At 35.8% G+C, this 18,815-nt stretch overlaps 1 protein-coding gene and 1 long non-coding RNA gene across 3 annotated transcripts; one reads left to right on the top strand and one right to left on the bottom strand.

Moving 5' to 3' along the window:
* The first annotated feature begins 559 nt into the window (after positions 1–559).
* Positions 560–1,716, top strand: LOC149493331 (uncharacterized). Its single transcript, XR_016318465.1, has 2 exons — positions 560–863; positions 1,206–1,716. It is a non-coding gene; the product is annotated as an uncharacterized LOC149493331 (long non-coding RNA).
* On the bottom strand, positions 1,552–7,197 carry GA2 (Terpenoid cyclases/Protein prenyltransferases superfamily protein). 2 transcript variants are annotated; one of them, XM_089715371.1, is made up of 14 exons: positions 6,937–7,197; positions 6,214–6,269; positions 5,818–6,103; positions 5,565–5,745; positions 5,012–5,229; positions 4,808–4,928; positions 4,292–4,389; positions 3,975–4,195; positions 3,774–3,886; positions 3,554–3,652; positions 3,024–3,239; positions 2,798–2,939; positions 2,307–2,552; positions 1,552–2,223 (listed from the first exon to the last, which is right to left on the bottom strand). In XM_089715371.1, the coding sequence occupies exons 1-14, from the start codon at positions 6,977–6,979 to the stop codon at positions 1,918–1,920; spliced, it is 2,346 nt and encodes a 781-aa protein (XP_089571497.1). In that variant the 5' UTR covers positions 6,980–7,197; the 3' UTR covers positions 1,552–1,917. The 2 variants fall into 2 exon arrangements, with proteins under 2 accessions (XP_089571497.1, XP_089571498.1); XM_089715372.1 differs by lacking the exon at positions 6,937–7,197 and adding an exon at positions 6,385–6,913.
* Between the last annotated feature and the right edge of the window lie 11,618 nt (positions 7,198–18,815).

Genomic DNA, 18,815 nt, shown 5'->3' with positions numbered 1-18,815 from the left:
TAAATAAATATAATTTTTGGGGCCCAGTGAACTTAGAAGGAATCAATAACTTGATAAAGATGCGGTATGCCATGTTTTATCTTGCAGTATTGCTCACTGGATTTGTGATTTGATGTCGATGATGAGTTTGGGTTGATTGGAAATATTGAAAATTGAGAGATTTTGTATTAGTTGATAGTTGGGGTAATATATAGAAGTGTTTCTTGCTTTTGTAGGTTTTACTTAAGTTCAATTTTTAAACTATTTGCAGTTTTTTTATCTGAATTTTCTAAATATTTTCTAAGTAATTATGAGCTTGCTAGCATAGAATGATTTGAAGCATATATGATTTTAGGATGTTTAGCTCTAGGGTTCTGCTACTGATACTGTTAAGTAATAGGTTTTCAAAACTAAGAAACAGTCTGATGGGCCTGTTGATTGATGCAAGGCCCACCTTATTGTGAAAGGCTATCACCAATGCCCAGGTATAGATTTTGCAGACACCTTTAGCCCTGTGGTTAAGCCCACTACTATACATCTTTTGCTTTCTATTGCAGTCTCACACAATTGGTTTGTATGTCTTTCTTCATGGAAAGCTTGCGAGGCTGTACATATGTCCAACCACCTGGTTTTGTTGATCCTCAAAAATCCAATTATGTTTGTGACCATTTATGGCTTGAAACAGACGCCACATATGTGAATCAAATATCTCACTAATGCTTTTTGTTTGATTTACGTAGATGATATTTTAGTAACGGGATTAGACTCTTCTTCAGTGCAATCTGTTATTCAGTTCCTACAAGGTTAATTTGGGTATTGAACCTACATGGCAGCTGGATAGACTGCTCTTATCCCATCACAAGTATACTCAGGATCTTCTTCAGGTAACACACATGGAAATTAGCAGTCATATTTCTGCTCTTGCCAATATCTTACCTTCACTCATCCCGATATTGCTTATGATGCCAATAAAGTCTCACAGTTCATACATGCCCTAACCCAAGAACATTGGACCGCAGTCAAACGTATTTTGCATTATCTGCGCACTACTCCACACCATGGTTTATTTATTTCGGCTTCATCAAACTCTTTTAACTTCATGGTTACTCTAATTTTGTCCGCTGATGACCGCAAATCCACAGCGGGCTATATTGTCTTATATGGTTCTAACTTGGTTTCATGAACCTCTTCTATGGTTCTAACTTGGCTTCATGGACCTTTCGCAGTCCTCCAATAAAGTGAAGTATAGAGCTTTGGCAGGTGTTGCTGTCCTCCAGTAAAGCATAGTATAGAGCTTTGGCAGCAGGTACGTTTAAACTTATGCGGGTTGAGCTCCGCTTGCATGAAATTGGATTCCCCTCATCTTCCCCACCAATATTATGGTGTAACAATCTTTTAGCCATATATCTCACAGAAAATCTTGCCTTTTACTCGCGAACCAAGCATATGGAGATATCGATTCTTATGATCAGATTACAGATGTGTTAACCAAGCTTTGATTGAGAACCGATTTCAAGATCTTCGTGCCAAAGCAACGGTGTCTGACGTCCCCCAACATCTTGAGAGTGAGCATAAAGGAAATCCTACTAAATAGGAAGTCTTCTTTATTTAGGAATACTAAGGTGTTCTATTAGAAATGTAATTGTATCACTAACTGTATATGGCTATAACTATAAGTGTACAAGTACTCAGTTATGAATCAATAATAATGTGTAGCAGAGACTCTCTTACTTCCTACTTATAGTACGCTCCGACCACTTTACCGGCTTTGGTATGATCACCCATGCTAAATAATGTGCAGTATTGCAATGTGCATTTTCCCTACCATGAATTCCCGCTGTAACAGATGAGTAAAAGTAATTAATAGCTCAAACCAATACATGCACGAAGATTCTCTTCAGGTTTTAACATGGACTTGAGAAATTCTGTAGCATTTACTTAGTTTTCTTGAAAAGAGATGGGATCAAAAACTAGTCCATTTGCGGCTTTGGTCATCTCATTTGAAGTGAACCCATCATCCTTCATGTAAAACAAATGCAACACTTTGATCATTTTCCAAAACAAATCCTTGCATGGTCTTGGGATACCGCTGTTCTTTTCCTGCAAAACAAGTCTCAACAGTCGTTTCCTCTGACTGATAATTAAACTCTTTATCTCTGTGATTGCTTCTTCTTCAGTTACAACATCACTTCCATGAATCATGTGCAATGAGACAGCATTCAGTTTTCCTTCTTTGGATTCTCTCTGCAATATAATAATAAATTATCAATCAACTACTTTATACAATTGGCAATTTCACTTTACTTCCGATGAAAGGAACTACCCACATGAAAGCCTCTCCAATCATTTAGTAGACGCCCACATGTACTCATAGTCTTAAACAGATCGTAAAACTCGGGGTTTCTAACATCCTCCTCTGAGAGTTTAGGCCCAACAAAATACAAAGCTGGAAGAACAATTGGTCCTAAAGCAAATGATACATATCCATTAGCCATATATTCGTCAACTGTAGGTACCAACTTCCTTCTAGACCACAGGGTTTCTTTCAACATTGCCTTCAGCAAATCCAACCACTGCAATGCAAACGTTGATCAGATAATGCAGTTCATAAAATGATGATGGTATAAACACCCATGCATGGATCAGATAATTAAATTTATAAACCTGAAAGAGAAGTTACAGTAATACCAGAAATATAAAAGCTAGTCAATACTGTTGCCAAACCTTCTGGCTACACAGATAATTTTGCATGGAGACTCCAATAAGTCATCAATAGATAGAAACAGTATATAATATGAAGAAAAGGATCTTATCTCACAATTTCGATAACATGACTTGTCACTTTACGTCCTTGCCATCTGAATGCTTTTTCCCCAATCTCACAAATGGTGCTGTGAAGTGCTGAAAATATGATGTTGACTTGCTCAGAACAAAAGTGAGTGCTCCCATCCACATCCCACCTGCATTTCATTTTCTATGAACCATGTTTGAATACATAACAATTATCTAGAGGACTAAGGAAGCAAAGAAAGAAAAGGGTGTACTTTTCGACCAATTGGATAAGGTTTACACATTCCTCTTCAGAACCTCCAACATCAAAGAAGTCATCAATAACAGTCGTAAGCACGCCATTTTTTGCCCATGATATGCGGGCATCAGATAGTTCTGGGGTAAAAAGAGAAGCTGCAGTCGAGAAGTAACAATAACCCAGTTTCTGCCTTGCAAACTTTAGCTTGTCCAGTCTTTTCTCCAAAACCCACCTGTCACACATGTCAAGTTATCCTTACAGAAGTTAAAACTACAAATTAGTGAATTTCACATTCTGACCATAACAATGGATCTCAGAATTATTATGAAATAAAGGTCAAGTTGCAGATAATAGTAATGAGTGCAAGGGAAGGCTGCAGGTGCATCTTGAAAAGAAGAAATACAATATAAAAAGAGCAAACTTTCAGTTCAGCTGGCCAACTTTTTATTTAATTTCATTTTCTATTTTATCTCATTAAATGCCAAAAATTGACCTTGCTGTCATGACTTTCAAACCGCTGCACGTCCAAATATGTAAAACATTTACCTTCCAAGATGCTCAAGTTCTTCGCGATGCATTGATTGGCAAATGTTGAAGTCTTCTACAGCTAGCTTAAGAAAATGTTCATTCCCAATGTTGGAACAACTAGAATATGAGAACAGATATGTAAGAAACTCGTGCACATTTTTACCTTAAAAATGAATTTCTCGAAAACTATATCTGATAAATATAAAAATTTTAAAAAAACAAAACAATGAAAGAATACCGGTATGCGGATTTTAAAATCCTGGTTTTATCTACATTATAATGCTCAATGTTCCTCCTGTTAGCTAAGCGATCCAAATCAGCATACTGTGGAAAATTGATAGCATCATGAACCTGAAATGATGAAAGGTAGTGAAAATGGCACTCCAAATAGAGCGGTCTGAGGGATGTGACTACTACCAACCAAGTCAGAACAAACTACCTCTGCAGTAATATGTTTACTAAGTCCATCAGTATAAGTTGAACTACTTGATATTTCCTGTTTCAGGAAATGGCATGTCCATGAATCTAGTTCTTCCAGAATTGATTCATCTGGATAAATTAACTGTGAAGCTTTGTATAACTCTAAGGCAGCCCTTGTGTCCTTTAAATATCCTTCAAGTGAATTACAGAAGTATTCCTCAGTGAATTGAATCAATATATCTGCATCATTTGTTAACTGGATTAGATCTTTAGAGATTAAAAAAAAGACACTTTCTGAAAGATCCAAACAACCACTTTTCTGTTTCAACTGGATACCTGAAGACACATCATATCCATTGATACGCAATATTCGGAATGCCATTGCACAGGTTGTGCAATCTAGAAATATCTCTTCATTCCCTTGCACCCAGTATCTGTTTGTTTGATAATTCATGGTTTTCAGTACTAAACAGAACCAAAAATTACAAAAAAGTTCATAAGGCACTTCTTTAAGTTCGACCACATTTCATAATTTCAAGAACATGCCATGACCAATCCTTAATGGTGCTGTATCATCTAATGAATTTAGTGAAGGTGAAAGAATTAGTTCTCTTATATAAATGCCGAACACAGATTTTATTGATAGAACGTAGAGATAGATATAATATAATTATATAATTTAGAATTGGTCACAGCCTCTTCCCTGAAAATTGAAAGAAATGGCCAAACATCCCAGGTATAGTGGCCTAAATAATACCTGTTGGATCCAATAAATACAGCTATCTAAAAACTTAATTTCACATGCCACATATCACATAATGCTAGTTGCATTGCAAAGTGAATATGGAATACCTGTATGTTTCATCCAATACAGTTTTTATTTCCTCCTTGAAATGCCGATCAATTCCCAACCTTTCAAGAGTATCAACCATATAGAGACGAGCATATATATCCAAAGGATAAATGGTTGGAACTGACAAGATCAATGGAAAGTCAGTAATGAAAAATTAAAAAGAAATCATAAACATGGCCATAATTAGAGTTATGCAGATGGACCTGCATTTCCAAACTTCTCTAAGACTAAGTGCAGGTAATGAAGACAACCAGCATCCTGAAGGTGATTAAAAGCAGCAGCGGTGGTGGATGGTGAATTGAACAGTGACCCATTCTTTCTTTGATATTTCATGACCATTTTCCAATCTTGTAATTCTCCAATTCCTTCTGAAATATAAGCTAAATAGACTTTCCTTCCCTCTGGGTCGCTATTACAGCCACTAGACAAGGACCAAATGAAAATAAGACCTCTTACAAGTGCTTTAAAAATGAATATCGATTTGCAGAAGCTACAATTCTTCACATAGTTCCATATCCAAATTTTAAATGCACAACTTTTTGGATTTCAAGAAATGAAACTTGTTCAGCCAATCACAAAGACTCACTAAATTACTCTACGAAACAAGTGATCAGTTTGGCAAGGTTGGATTAGCTTGAGCAACCTCATATTTTATGATAACAGGAATAGACCCTAAAATTTTCTTGCATATTGTTTTGGAAACAAACTTACTCAACATATATGTTAAACCGAGCTTAAACATCAATATATGTATACCTTCTAAGCTCTAATTCTCTCCTGTAAAGCATTGCATCTATATATTCTGATTTCAAAGGAAGGTTCAGCGCCAAATCTTTAGCATGCTCAAGCATACCAGGAAATATTATATCAAATCCCACTGGTGTATGCTGCTTTTCATCGGTTAATGAAGCAGAATTCAACTCAACAAATTGAAGGCCTACAACAAAAGAAAGAACATTTGTTCAGTTCACATTTATGGTAAAATTGTGAATTAAAATAATATTAGTACCTTTATTGATTTGTATTTCACCAATACCCCATTTCTTCAATGCAAGTATGCATGCTAATGTAGATGAGATAGCATCCTTAGCTAACAATGGATCACGACAAGGCAGACCCCAAGAGCCATCACTGAGTTGATTATCAACTATCCACTTAGTGCACTGAGGGAAAAAAGGAGCTTTTGGGCAGTTTGGAGATGGGACCATTGCTACCCAAGCAGTGTCATATGAAGAAACCGAAACTTCAATCTTATCAAACATCTTCTTAATTCTTTCTTTAGCGCCATCAAACCACTAAATGAATCAAAAGTAGGAAGCCTTTATAAAAATGTTGGACTTTTCTTTCCCTAATATAATAATACATAAAGAACAATATCAATAAGTGGTAGGATCAAATCAGATACCTGAATTGCTGGAGTGACTTCTTTGACTAATTCCACGCGAAGGTCTCTCAAGTTTGCTTATGAAAGGATATTATGCCAAAAAAAAAAAAAAAAAAAAGGCCAATAAAGATTATTCACCATGTTGAAAAAGCAATACCAATACCAATTTGAAAAATCAGAATTAGAAATCACCATGTTGTTATCTATGTTGACAAGCAAACTGAGCTATTTACAAAAATGGACTTAACTAGATCTTATTCACTGTTGCATTACCAACTCAAAACAATTGAACAACTACAAAAATAAATAAAATAAATAAGTCTCAGAAAAGGTAAAGTGCACAGGAAAACCTGAAATCATCTTATTCTTGCAACTTGCAAGAATCCATCACATACCAACAAAACCATTCTATAAAAGAAACTTTTTTTTTTTTTCCTTTTATTGGTTAAATAGGATACATGCATGCATCCCCATATGGGTAGACACAAAATACACTTCTTGACAAAACTATGACAGTTTACACAAAGGTGTATTAACCAACTGGGCATTCTCTCCTGGTTCTTATGGAATAGATATGATATACAATCCCCAAGAAAAGTACAGCATATATTAATCCTCAGATCAAAACAAACAAGACAGCGAAATCTTTAAAAGACAGTAAAGAAAACCCATTTTGAATTTCATAAATATAAAAATAACACAAAACAAAAACTCGAAAGAAAGTGGAGGGAGAGAGAGAGAGACCTGGAATGGAGGAAGAAGTGGAGAAATTGGAGCTGAAAGACATGGCAGTGCCAAGAATATAAGAATCATGCGAAGGAAAATGTCTGAATGGCGGAATTAACAGAGGAACAACATTTATTTATGCAGAGAAAGAGACTAGACTAGTGGGCCCTTTTTGAGGAATCAAAGGGTTTGCAGATATGCTTACATAAACTGGCGCTCAACAACAAAACAGGAATGGCCATTGCTTTTAGCTTTTCATATGACGTTTTCTGTTCACGCTTATATGGAAACTCAACCTTCTCGTTGTGGCACTTCCATTTAAATCTTTTTTATTTTATTTTCGAAAAATAAGTTATCCTTGAAAAATCTTTTCCAACAAAAATATTTTGCTCACAACATATTTTCTCGATAACTTATTTTAAATTGTTTGAATGTAACATTCAAAATTAATCAAAAATATTAAAATCTTAAATTTATAGAGCTATAAAAATGTTAAAAACTATAGAGATTTCATATTTTGGAAATTTGTGGTCAAATATCAGAAGAAGTGTATGAAAAATAAATAATAACTTATGATATTGTAAAACGGTGGTGACTGAGGGTACTGCCAGTGATTAATTTGTGATCGCCATATGACTACTGTGATTAATTTAGCGTTGATTAGTAGTCTGACAGTAGCTACCTTGATGAATAAATAAATAAATACATATTATAATAAAGTTGGTTTTTACGGAAAAATGGTTTTCCCTTTAAAAATTGAAAGTTATTTTTTATTAAATGGCTTAAATTTTTCTTTGACTAAAAAATATTTTTAATTTATGAATTTTCTATAGCATTCCAAACATGGAAAGATTGGAAATAATTTTTAGGCAAATTACATTTAAAACAAATGTAGGTTTATTATATAATTTATTGAAATTGAGTTTTTGAATCCATTTATCATAATTGAAAATTTCAACTACAGTATAAATTACCTTTTTTTTTCTCTTTTTCCTTTTTTAGAAAGCATTATTCGTTTTTAATATGATAGGCAAAATGCTTTTGGCGTTTCTAGTTGCAGTTGTACACTCCACTCCTTTTCTTTTACTTTTATTCTTTATCTTAGTAACTGAAGATACGTATTAGATTTGTTCTACCAAGTTTGTTTTTGTTTGTTTGTCTCAAATCTGGTAATTCCTTTAACACTTGATTCCAAAACCAAAATTATATTTATATGTATTAATAAGAAATTTTTTTGTATTAAAAGATGGTTGCCAAATGATTAAAAATTTGTACACGGTATCGTTTGACAGTGGAAGATGAATGACTAGGTTTGTATAAGGTGGACATGGAATCACCATCCTCGTTTGGTCAGCAGCAGTCAAGATTTATGACATCACTCAAGGTTTATAATTATAGGAATAATTTTATCTTTTTATCTAGTAAATTATACAACTTGTTGCATTAACTCTAAAAAGAAACTTTTTCTTTTTCACAAAATTTGACTTATAAATTGAGATTAACAATTGTGAATTTATTAGTTCAACTTTGATAAACAAAATTATTTATTATTATTTGAATGCATAAATTGGAGGTTGAATAAACTATTATTAACCTGAAATAAACAGATTCTAAATGTTTTGGTGCTAAAATGATTGTTGTATTGCTAATTAACATGAATAAGGATATGGGTTTTTGATAAAAATAATACTCTCCAAAAAATTATTTCCCAATATAATGTTAAATCAAAACTATTTATCAATCTAATATTTGTCCTACCACGGAGAGAGAGTATGTTGCACTGAAACCACCAATTGAGCTGGTGGTTTCAGTGCAATAGAAAAAGTAACACATACTGGCAATCAGTCAGTAAAATGTAATTATATGAATAAACAATAACTTTAATTTTGTATTGAGACCACCATTTCAACTGGTGGTTTCAATACAAAATACAAATTTTAAGTTAATTTGTCTTTTCTCAAAAACATTCAATTCGTTTGATGGCTTTAGTGCAACTATGGGATATGATTATTAATCAACAAAAAATACACGCGAGAATGGTATTTGGTTAAGAGTTCACCAGGTTAACTAATGGTTTCAATAAACAAAATATTTGTTTGCTCAAAATATTTCTTCACCAAAATACACGTATCATCTTGTGGTTTTGGTTCATAAATATTTCAAGTTAAGTAATAACAATATAAGTGGGTTTTGGCATATTACATCTTCTCTGATGCCTTGATATTCTTCTCCATGCTTAATATTTATATCAACACTCATGCGAGGAGCTTGAACCATATTCACAGATGGTTGTTATGAGTTAGAAAATGTCAAATAAGTCTGTTGATCGGGTGTCATCATCGTCTCAAAGAAATCATTGAATGAGTATCTAGCATGAGATGTAGATTTATCACGTGTGCTGAAAGATGCCGCAGAAGTATTAGAAGCAAGTACTGTATATTGAAATAGCGTTGCCTTGCCTATTTCAGAGAAAGAAGTATGGGTTTTTTGGGTTGCTATTAGAGGTGTAAATGAGTTGAGTTGAGCTCAAACCTGCCATGCTTGAAGTTCAGCTCGATAGAATTTAGTTTGACTTGAAACTCAACGAGCCTAAAAATATAGGCTTGGGTTCAGCTCAATAAAAGCTCAAGTTTGGCTCGACTTCGACTTTAGGCTTGAGTTCAACTTAAAAAATTTTAAGCTTGAGCTTAGCTTGATGCTCGAGTAACCTAAAATAATATTATATATATGTATGTATAAAAGCTCGATAAGGCTCGACGAGTTTTCGATCTGAACATCATTAGGCTCGAGTTCAGCTCAATTACTAAACAAGCATGAGCTCAAGCTCGATTCGATTCGAACCTTTTTGAACTTTTTTCGAGCTGAGTTCGAATAATTTACGAGCTAGCTCGGCTCATTTACACCCCTAGTTGGCATCATCAAAGTGTAATGACTATTCGATGGTTTTTCTAATGCTGCAGATGGTACACTCCACTCAGGTTTTGATGCAGAAGATGATGTGTCAGGCATGTTAGTGCAATAACCTTCATAATAGCTATATATCATAGGGAGAGATACTAGAGGTATATTGTCTACTGGAGGGGTTTCAACTAGAATACGTCTATATATCATTTCACGGCTCCTTCGCCTCTGTAGTTCTTTTGGTGTTTGAACACGAAGAAACTCTATAGATGGAGAGGTAGGTTGAAGCATAGGATGAGTTTCGGTACGAATTTCTTCATTCATTGTGCCGAATAGATGAAAATATGATTAATTTTTCATGTATTAGTTATTAAGGCATATTTAATATAATACAAGTTCAACTCTGAAGCATTTTATTATTCTTGGTAATTTGTAACTGTGTAAGGAAACTTATGTTATTATAACTTAACTTGAAATATTCATGAACCAAAACCACTAGATGATATCTGAGTTTTGGTGAAAAAATATTCTACATAAATATTTTTTTATTGAAACCATTAGTTAACTTTGTGGACTCTTAACAAAACACTATTCTCGCATGTACTTTTTGCTGACTAATGGTCAGATCCCATAGTTGCACTAAAACTACCAAACCAATTGTGTGTTTTAGTGAAAAGGCGAATTAGCAGCTTAAAATTTTCATTTTATATTGAAACCAACAGTTGAATTGGTGGTCTCAATACAAAATAAAAATAATTATTTATTCATATTATTACTTTTACTGACTACCTGTCAGTAGATATTACTTTTTCTATTGCGTTAAAACCACCAACTCAAACTCTTAACAAAACACTATTCTCACATGTATTTTTTGCTGATTAGTGGTTACATCCCATAGTTGTACTAAAACTACCAAAAGAATGTGTGTTTAGTGAAAAGGCAAATTGACAACTTAAAATTTTCATTTTATATTGAAACCACCAGTTGAATTGGTGGTCTCAATACAAAATAAAAATTATTATTTATTCATATAATTACTTTTTATTGACTGTAAGTCAGTATAGATTGCTTTTTTATTGCGTTAAAACCACTGACAGTGCTTTCGCAAGTGTACAAAATCACTATAAGTAATATATGATAAGTAGAGTATCGTTTCCACGAGGATTGTATACCAAGTATCAAAATTGTGTTATTCTATTATTATTTAAACGATAAATGAGGGAATTGATTCAAGAACTTAAATTCAATAAGTAAAATAAACAAAGGTCACGCAAGCAAAATTTGTTTAAAGAAATCAAGGAGTAAAAACTACTAGGGAATTTGATTTCACTTAATTCTATCCAATTTATTTTATTAGTCCATTAATCAATTTTAATTGTTCAAGTAGGGGAAACAGCTATAGAATCACTAACAAGCTCTCCCGATGTATTGTTAGCTATTTTAATTCCGTTTAACTATCTATCTTCCAATAGCATAATCAAACCTGAATTAAATCATTAAGTTTTGTAGTTTGTTTATGAATCCATAAATTAAGGTTGTTAATTCATGAAAACCCCCAATGAGTCAAACCATATAGCTTCTGCCTCAAGTTGTTATTCTCATGTGATTCATTAACTTTTTCATATTAAAAATCCTTCTTCCGATAGTGATTAATAAAATAAATCAATCAAGGGGATAACCTTTGCCTGGCAGCATTAAGTTTATCAATGAATCATAACTTAAACAAAGAAAAACAAATCTAACATTATAAATTAGAAACGAAGCTAAGCTACATCAAATCCCTAGTATGAGAATTTAGTTAGACATAGTACTTAAATAAAACTCAGTAATGCTTGATAAATATTCCATAATCAATAAGAACAATGAAAGAAATAATCAAGATTAAGAGTTTAGAAATAAAAACTAGCTGACAATTAACTCTGAATGGCTTCCTTGAATCTTTGCACAACTCTTGAATATTTGAACTCTTAAAGAAATAAAACTATATACAAAAATAAGAGAAATATGAGATCTGGGGTGAGATAGAGTGGAATGATATGAGATATCTGGACATCTTCGCAATGAACTCTTCTTCTCTTTATATAGAGTCCTTGGAAGAGAAATCCACATAGTTTAGGGAATAAAGTCCACCTTTGTTAGGAGATGAAGTTCCCAATCAAGCCTTAAATTTCTCTCAATCATGACTTTCCATGTGCATAGATTAAGGCTTGATTTGCATGTGAAGAAAGTTGTCCAAGATTAGCTCCTGAAATTGGTAGGAATTTGTTGGCAGTCTTTGACTCAATTTAAGCTCTTGATCTTTGGCACGGGCGTGCTAGGAAGCCCGGCTAGGGCGTGCCAGGCTCTGGAAGTGTGGAGGACTCAGCACGGGCCGTGTTGTCTAGCACGCTTGAAGAGGGTCTTATGGCACGGCCGTGCGCCCTAGCACGGTCAGGGCGTGCTGGCTTTGGAAGTCTTTGTGCATTTGTAGCACGGGCGTGCTTCAGCGGGCACGCCCTAGGATTGCATCTCCTTTGTGGCACGGGCGCGCGCCCTAGCAAGGGCGCGCCATGCTAGGCTCTGGAAGTCCAGGGCATATGCAGCACAGGAGTGCGGCTTGGCATGGGTTGGGCGTGCTAAAATAATTTGCTTCATTTTGTCTTTTCTTATGCAAAAACCTTACAAATTGTCTCAAGATTAAGTGAGTTGTGTTTCAAGGAAGGTTTTAAATAAAAACATAACAAAATTCAGTAAAAACTAATTTAAATAAATAAAAAATACTAAAAATCTTAATAAAACTTACATTAAAAATACTATAAAAATGACACTATCAAAATTCCCCAAACTTAAACCATTGCTTGTCCTCAAGCAACAAAACTTAGATATTAGCTTAATATAGTAGGGAATAATTATTCACAATTTCAATAAGTATCAAAAGTCATTAACATGAGAATAAATCATGTGTTTCCCATGCTAATTATATTCTAGCAAAAATTCAATTTTCAATAAAACACATTCCTTAATTTAAACATAACTTAACAAGATTTTTAACACCAACAATTATTCAACTTATGATAGGTAGAGTATGAATTTTCACAAAAATATTTAACCTTTAAATAAGAGGTTTAAATATAAGTTCAACATTCCCATAGGCAAAATTAGTCATCCCTTCTCCATAATTGAAATGCATACAATTTAAAAGATCAAAAGGTCTTTATTTAGGTTGTAATGAGGTTTTAGGTATATAATCTCAGCTAAGTAAAGAAAAAGGATAACATGGTAGATAAAAGTACAAAGAATGGTTAATATCAGGATTTTCATTTATATTAAAAATAAATTTTTATTTGTAAAGGGAGATTAACTTGAAGTCTCTTACTAGCTTAAAATTAGAGATATTTTCGGCAATGTCTCTTCATAGCATTTTTGATAATTTCTTCCTTACTAAAGTTCCCCAAACTTGATTTTTGATTGATTGCTTCTTTTATGGGGTGTTTCTTTTCTTTTTTTTTTTTTTTTTTGCTTTCTTCATTTGCTAGTATTAATGAAATTTTCTCCCTTTGTTGTTATGTTTTAATAAAAATCAAATCCTTCAATTTACACATTATTGTACTTAGGTAGAAAATTAAGTTGGTTTATGGGTTAGGTTTAATAAAGGTGAACAATAAATTTTGGATATAGGCTTCAAATTGGTTGCAAGGGTCATACTTTCACTTAGGTGGTCTAGGCTAAATATAAAGTTTAACAAAGAATGCCTAAATCATTTCTTTCTAAATGCAAGCATTAAAAATTTTTGTCTTGAAGAAAATTTTAATTTTGTTCTAGAAATGCCAAGTTTAAATAAATTTTGATTAAAACACATCTATATATAATAGAATTCAATAAAAATTAGTGTTTATAATCTTATAAACAAATAGTTAAATCAAAGAATTATGTTAAGTCAAAAATTAAAATTTAAGCTGAAAAAAATAATTAGCTTCGAAGAACAACTAAATTCATTGCAAGTTAATGAATTATGATAATTTTTAAACTTGCTCAAAATGATTCCAACCATATTAAACTAATGAAATAAACAAACAAAATAATAAAAAAAAAATAAAATTTTAACAAAAATTTTTCTTTCCCCAACTTAATCTAGCACATTGTCCCCAATGTGTACAAAAATAAGACCAATTCCCCAAACTTACCATAAATCATCAATGCAAGGTAAGAAAACAAAAATAAAGTGGAAAACACCTTACCACTATTGTATTGACAATTACAATAAAAGACAAGAAAACAAAGGGCATGGTTCTAGCGGCTAAATTCTTAAAATGGGAAAGAACAACATAACACAATAATAATAATAATATAGACCTAATTGTTAAGGAAAGAAAGAAAAAAAAATTGAAATAAAAAAATTAAAATAATTAAAAGCAAATAAAAAAAAAAGAATGTAAGTAAAAGTAGGAAAAGTAGGTAGAGTAGGTAAAGAAAGAAAGAAAGAAGGAAAGAAAGTAAAAGTAGGTAGAGTAGGACCAAAAAAACAGAAAGAAAATTGGAAAAAAAAATAGGAAAAAAAAAAAGTTGCACAGCCAAAGTAATGAGGTGCACCTGACCGTGCTGCCTGGGAGTGCTAGGTAGCACGGGGTGCTGAGGATCACGCCCTGACCATGCTAGATTTTGACTATGGACTTATTTTTCTCTGAAAACAGCACGGGGGTGCTGGGCTGCACGACCTACTCGTGCTAGAGCCTAACTCTGGCACTTTCAATCAATTTTCAAGCCTCTTTAATCCTTCTTTGACTTGCAATATGAGTACAAAACACCAAAATAAAAGAAAATAATGGTTTAAAGATGGGAGAACAAAATGAAAATACAAGTAATAATAAAATAAAATAAAATAAAATTGCAAAGGAAGAGAAAGAAAATGATAGGTTGCCTCCCATTAGCGTTTTGTTTAAAGTCTTTAAGCTCGACTTTTGAGAAGTTTATCAAATAACGGCATTCGCCCATAGTATGTATCATGTAGTATCACACATGGGTCTTCGTTGAAAATGCCCTCAAGATTGGCTATTTTGAGAAAATTTATGCTCATCATATCAATAACATCTCGCTTTGAACGATGAAATTGGGGAAAAACCTGTATTAGATCATAGAGAACACAATTTATTAAAGATGGTATCATTCGAAAGAAAGGATCTTTCGGTGCTGTATATATAAAGACCATTGATGAGCTCAAATCAATAGTCTCAATTATTTCTTCATCCACCAATATTGCTTTCTGCTTGCTTTCATTTGAACTCTTATCCAATGTCCCTTCCAGTTGTACCTCACATTTTTCATGGTCATTAATAATCATATCTGGAAATAAGAAATTGAGATTTAATCCGCCTTCAAAGGAGTTGCATTTTTCACATGTAGAATTTACTTCTTCTAAATATGCAATTTCTCATAAAGTTTCCTCAGAATTGCACTCCTCATCTCTATATCCATTAATTGCCATGGTTATCAATGCTGCTGCTTGTACCTCCAAATTCTTTATTGCCATTTGTTGGATCTTAAAACTCTCACGAGTTTCATTCATAAATTCCATATGAGATTTAGTAAGGGCAGCAATCAAATCCTCTGAATTCTTTTGCTTCTCTTCTTCATACTCAAAATTTGGAGGGTATTGGTGATTCCAACCCTGCAGTGAAGGATCCCAATGACAACGGTAGTCAAAATCTGCCATATCATTTAATATGTAAAGTACATCTTTATAGCTACTTTCCAGAAGGTGAATATTGGTTGCTGAAAATCCATTATCTACCCAACTTCTTGTTTCTTCATCTAGTCCACAGTAGAATATGTAAGTGACATATTTATTAGTAAAATTATGTGTGAACCCCTCCCCCTAAACATCACTGGCATATGAATGCATGCGACTAAGGACAAAAATGCACGTGAATGTATGAGTCGCCACCTTGTTTAATTATTTCAGGGTAAACTAGGAAAAAACCCTATGTGACTCCAATTTTAATTAACCTGGTTGCTAGATTAATTATCCCAATGTTTAAGGCACAGTCTGCGAACCCGAGGTGGATCCCGAGACTATGTCATGCTGATAAACTAACCGATGAATGAATGCTTTGCAAGGTGAATGATGTAATTGGACCAAATGAAATGTTTAAGTGATTTCGACTTGCCACCCGGGGTGAAATCCCGAACGTGCCTACGTACTTCCGTGTGAATGGAAGATCAAAGTCAACGTAGTTCGATAGGCCTTGTTTCAAGGGCTTTGAAGGTGTATGCTTAATGCATGAGTGTGTGTGCGTATGCTCCGTGCATGTTTGTGTATGCTTTGCGCATGTTTGTGTATGCTTTGTGCATGAGTGTGTATGCTTTGTGCATGTTTGTGTATGCTTTGCGCATGTTTGTGTATGCTTTGTGCATGAGTGTGTATGCTTTATGCATGAGTGTGTATGCTTTATGCATGATTGTGTGTATGCTTTGTGCATTTTTGTGTGTATGCTTTGTGCATTTTTGTGTGTATGCTTTGTGCATAAGTGTGTATGCTTTATGCATGATTGTGTATGCTTTGTGCATGATTTTTGTTTAGGCATTTTGCCAAAAATGTTGATTTTGAGGCATTTGTGCCAAAATGGTTCATTTAAACGATTTGTCGCTTAAAAGATTGATTTTAAGGCCTTTGACTGAAAATTGGTTCATTTTAAGGCATTTCGCCAAAAATGTCGATTTTACGGCTTTGAGCCGAAAATGGTTGATTTTAAAGGCATTTTGCCAAAAATGTCGATTTTACGTGATTTGACGCTAAAATGGTTGATTTTACTGTTTTAAGCCGAAAATGTTGATTTTAAGGCATTTTGCCAAAAGATTGATTTTGAGCGATTTGTTGCTAAAAATGGTTGATTTTAGGCCTTTGGCCAAAAGGTGTTGTTTTAGGCAATTAGTTTGCCAAAATGTGCGATTTAGGCTTTAATGCCACGATTATCAATTAATCGGGCGTTCGAGCTTAATCACAATTTATTGTCGAAACGTGATTGATTAAGGCTTTTAGCCACAATTATTGATTAATTGGACTTAAGCCGGATTTGTTAGAAATAAGGCAATTGAACCGTAGTTATTAATTAACTAGGCTCTTTTAGCCAATATTGTCGGATTTAAACTTTAATACCACGATTATTGATTAACCGGGCATTTAAGCTTAATCAAATTAATTAAGGCAGTTTATTTACCAAAAATAATGACGTGGATGCATTTATGCAATTGTAGAATTATTAAGAGTAGAAGAGAAATATGCATGAAGTGCTAAAATTAAATAGGCAGAGTTTTGTTTACATACCTGATTTAATCGACGACCGCTTCTTAACTCCGGATTAAGCTCCTCGCTTAGGAAATATTAATTAATTTTAATTTGTTTAATTTTAATGTCCAAATATCACAATAAAAATGCAATAAAAATTAAATTAAATGCAAAAAGCGGTAAAGAAAACGCAAGGAGCGTGAGAGGGAGAAGGATTCGTCCGTCAACACAGACAGGGGTACCCAAAATTGGACTGAAAATGGCCTATTTATAGGCCATTTTCGGGTCCAGGGCGGCAGGTGCCGCCCAGGGGGCTGGGCGGCAGGTGCCGCCCAGGAGGGCGGCAGGCCCCGCCCACGCTGGGCGGGGGGTGCCGCCTGGGAGCGCGGCAGCTGCCGCCCAGTCGGTGGGGCGGCAGGCCCCGCCTGGTCTGGGTGGCAGGTGTCGCCCAAGCTGGGCGGCAGGTGCCGCCCAGGGGCGCGGGGGGGCCAGGCCCCGCCTGCGCGGGGCGACAGGCCCCGCGCGCGCTGGGCGGCACGCCTCGCCCGCGCGGGGAGACAGGCCCCGCGCGAGCTGGGCGGCTTGCCTCGTCTGCGCGCGCGGCAGGCCCCGCCCGCGCGGGGCGACAGGCCCTGCGCGCGCTGGGCGGCAGGCCTTGCCCAGGAAGTGGGGCGGCAGGTGCAGCCCAGGCTGGGCGGCTGCTGCCGCCGTGCCCGGCGGCTGCTGCCGCCGTGCCCGCTGGCAGGCGCCGCCGTGCCCGGCGGCCGGCGCCGCCGTGGCCTGTGTGGACACCGTGCCTCGCTCCGAGGGCCTTTTTGGGAGTTTCGGACCTCCGAAAAATATTCCGAGACCTGTTCCGCGATCCTCGCGATATTCCGGACGTTTTATGTACCATATTGGCGTATTTTCGGTGAACTTCCAAAATAGCCTCCGGTCCGGTCGGACTGTTTGCAGTCCGGGAAAATAGGCTTTCTGAGCATCAAAATTTGGGTATTCACAGTTGCCCCCCACTGGCTATCATAAAAATGATTTATGAGAGCCAGTGGCCGTCTGAAGGAGCAAATTTTGAAGGCGAAACTCGGACCATGGGCCAAATTGGGATTATGGAGCCTTGGGCTGAGTTGTGAATTTTCGGACCCTAGGCCGAGTTTTGAATTTCGGGCCTTAGGCCAAATTGTGAATTTTCAAGCCTCTGCGGCCGAATGTGATTTTTCGGGCCTCTGTGGCCTGAATGTGATTTTTCGGGCCTCTGGGGGCCTGAATGTGATTTTCGGGCCTTCTGGGGCCTGAATGTGATTTTTCGGGCCTCTGTGGCCTGAATGTGATTTTCGGGCCTCTGGGGCCTGAATGTGATTATTCGGGCCTCTGGGGCCTGAATTGTGATTTTTCGGGCCTCTGTGGCCTGAATGTGATTTTTCGGGCCTCTGGGGCCTGAATGTGATTTTTCGGGCCTCTGCGGCCTGAATTGTGATTTTTCGGGCCACTGCGGCCTGAATGTGATTTTTCGGGCCTCTGGGGCCTGAATGTGATTTTTCGGGCCCCTGGGGCCTGAATTGTGATTCTTCGGGCCTCTGTGGCCTGAATGTGATTTTTCGGGCCTCTGGGGCCTGAATGTGATTTTTCGGGCCTCTGGGGCCTGATTGTGAATTTTCGGGCCTCTGGGGCCTGAATTGTGATTTTTCGGGCCTCTGGGGCCTGAATGTGATTTTTCGGGCCTCTGTGGCCTGAAAGTGAT

The sequence above is a fragment of the Jatropha curcas genome, chromosome 10, assembly GCF_041381405.1.
Source record: "Jatropha curcas cultivar XTBG-Jc1 chromosome 10, XTBG_Jcur_1.0, whole genome shotgun sequence".
NCBI lineage: Eukaryota > Viridiplantae > Streptophyta > Magnoliopsida > Malpighiales > Euphorbiaceae > Jatropha > Jatropha curcas.
Note: the sequence above shows the minus strand (reverse complement) of the source record. Positions and strands in the feature narration are given on the sequence as shown.

Coding starts and splice junctions, on each gene's coding strand:
- GA2 (XM_089715371.1), bottom strand. CDS start 6,979: ATGTCTTTCAGCTCCAATTTCTCCACTTCTTCCTCCATTCCAG. Junction 6,270..6,936: donor CACTTCTTCCTCCATTCCAG/GTCTCTCTCTCT, acceptor TCCTTTCATAAG/CAAACTTGAGAGACCTTCGC. Junction 6,104..6,213: donor AAGTCACTCCAGCAATTCAG/GTATCTGATTTG, acceptor TGATTCATTTAG/TGGTTTGATGGCGCTAAAGA.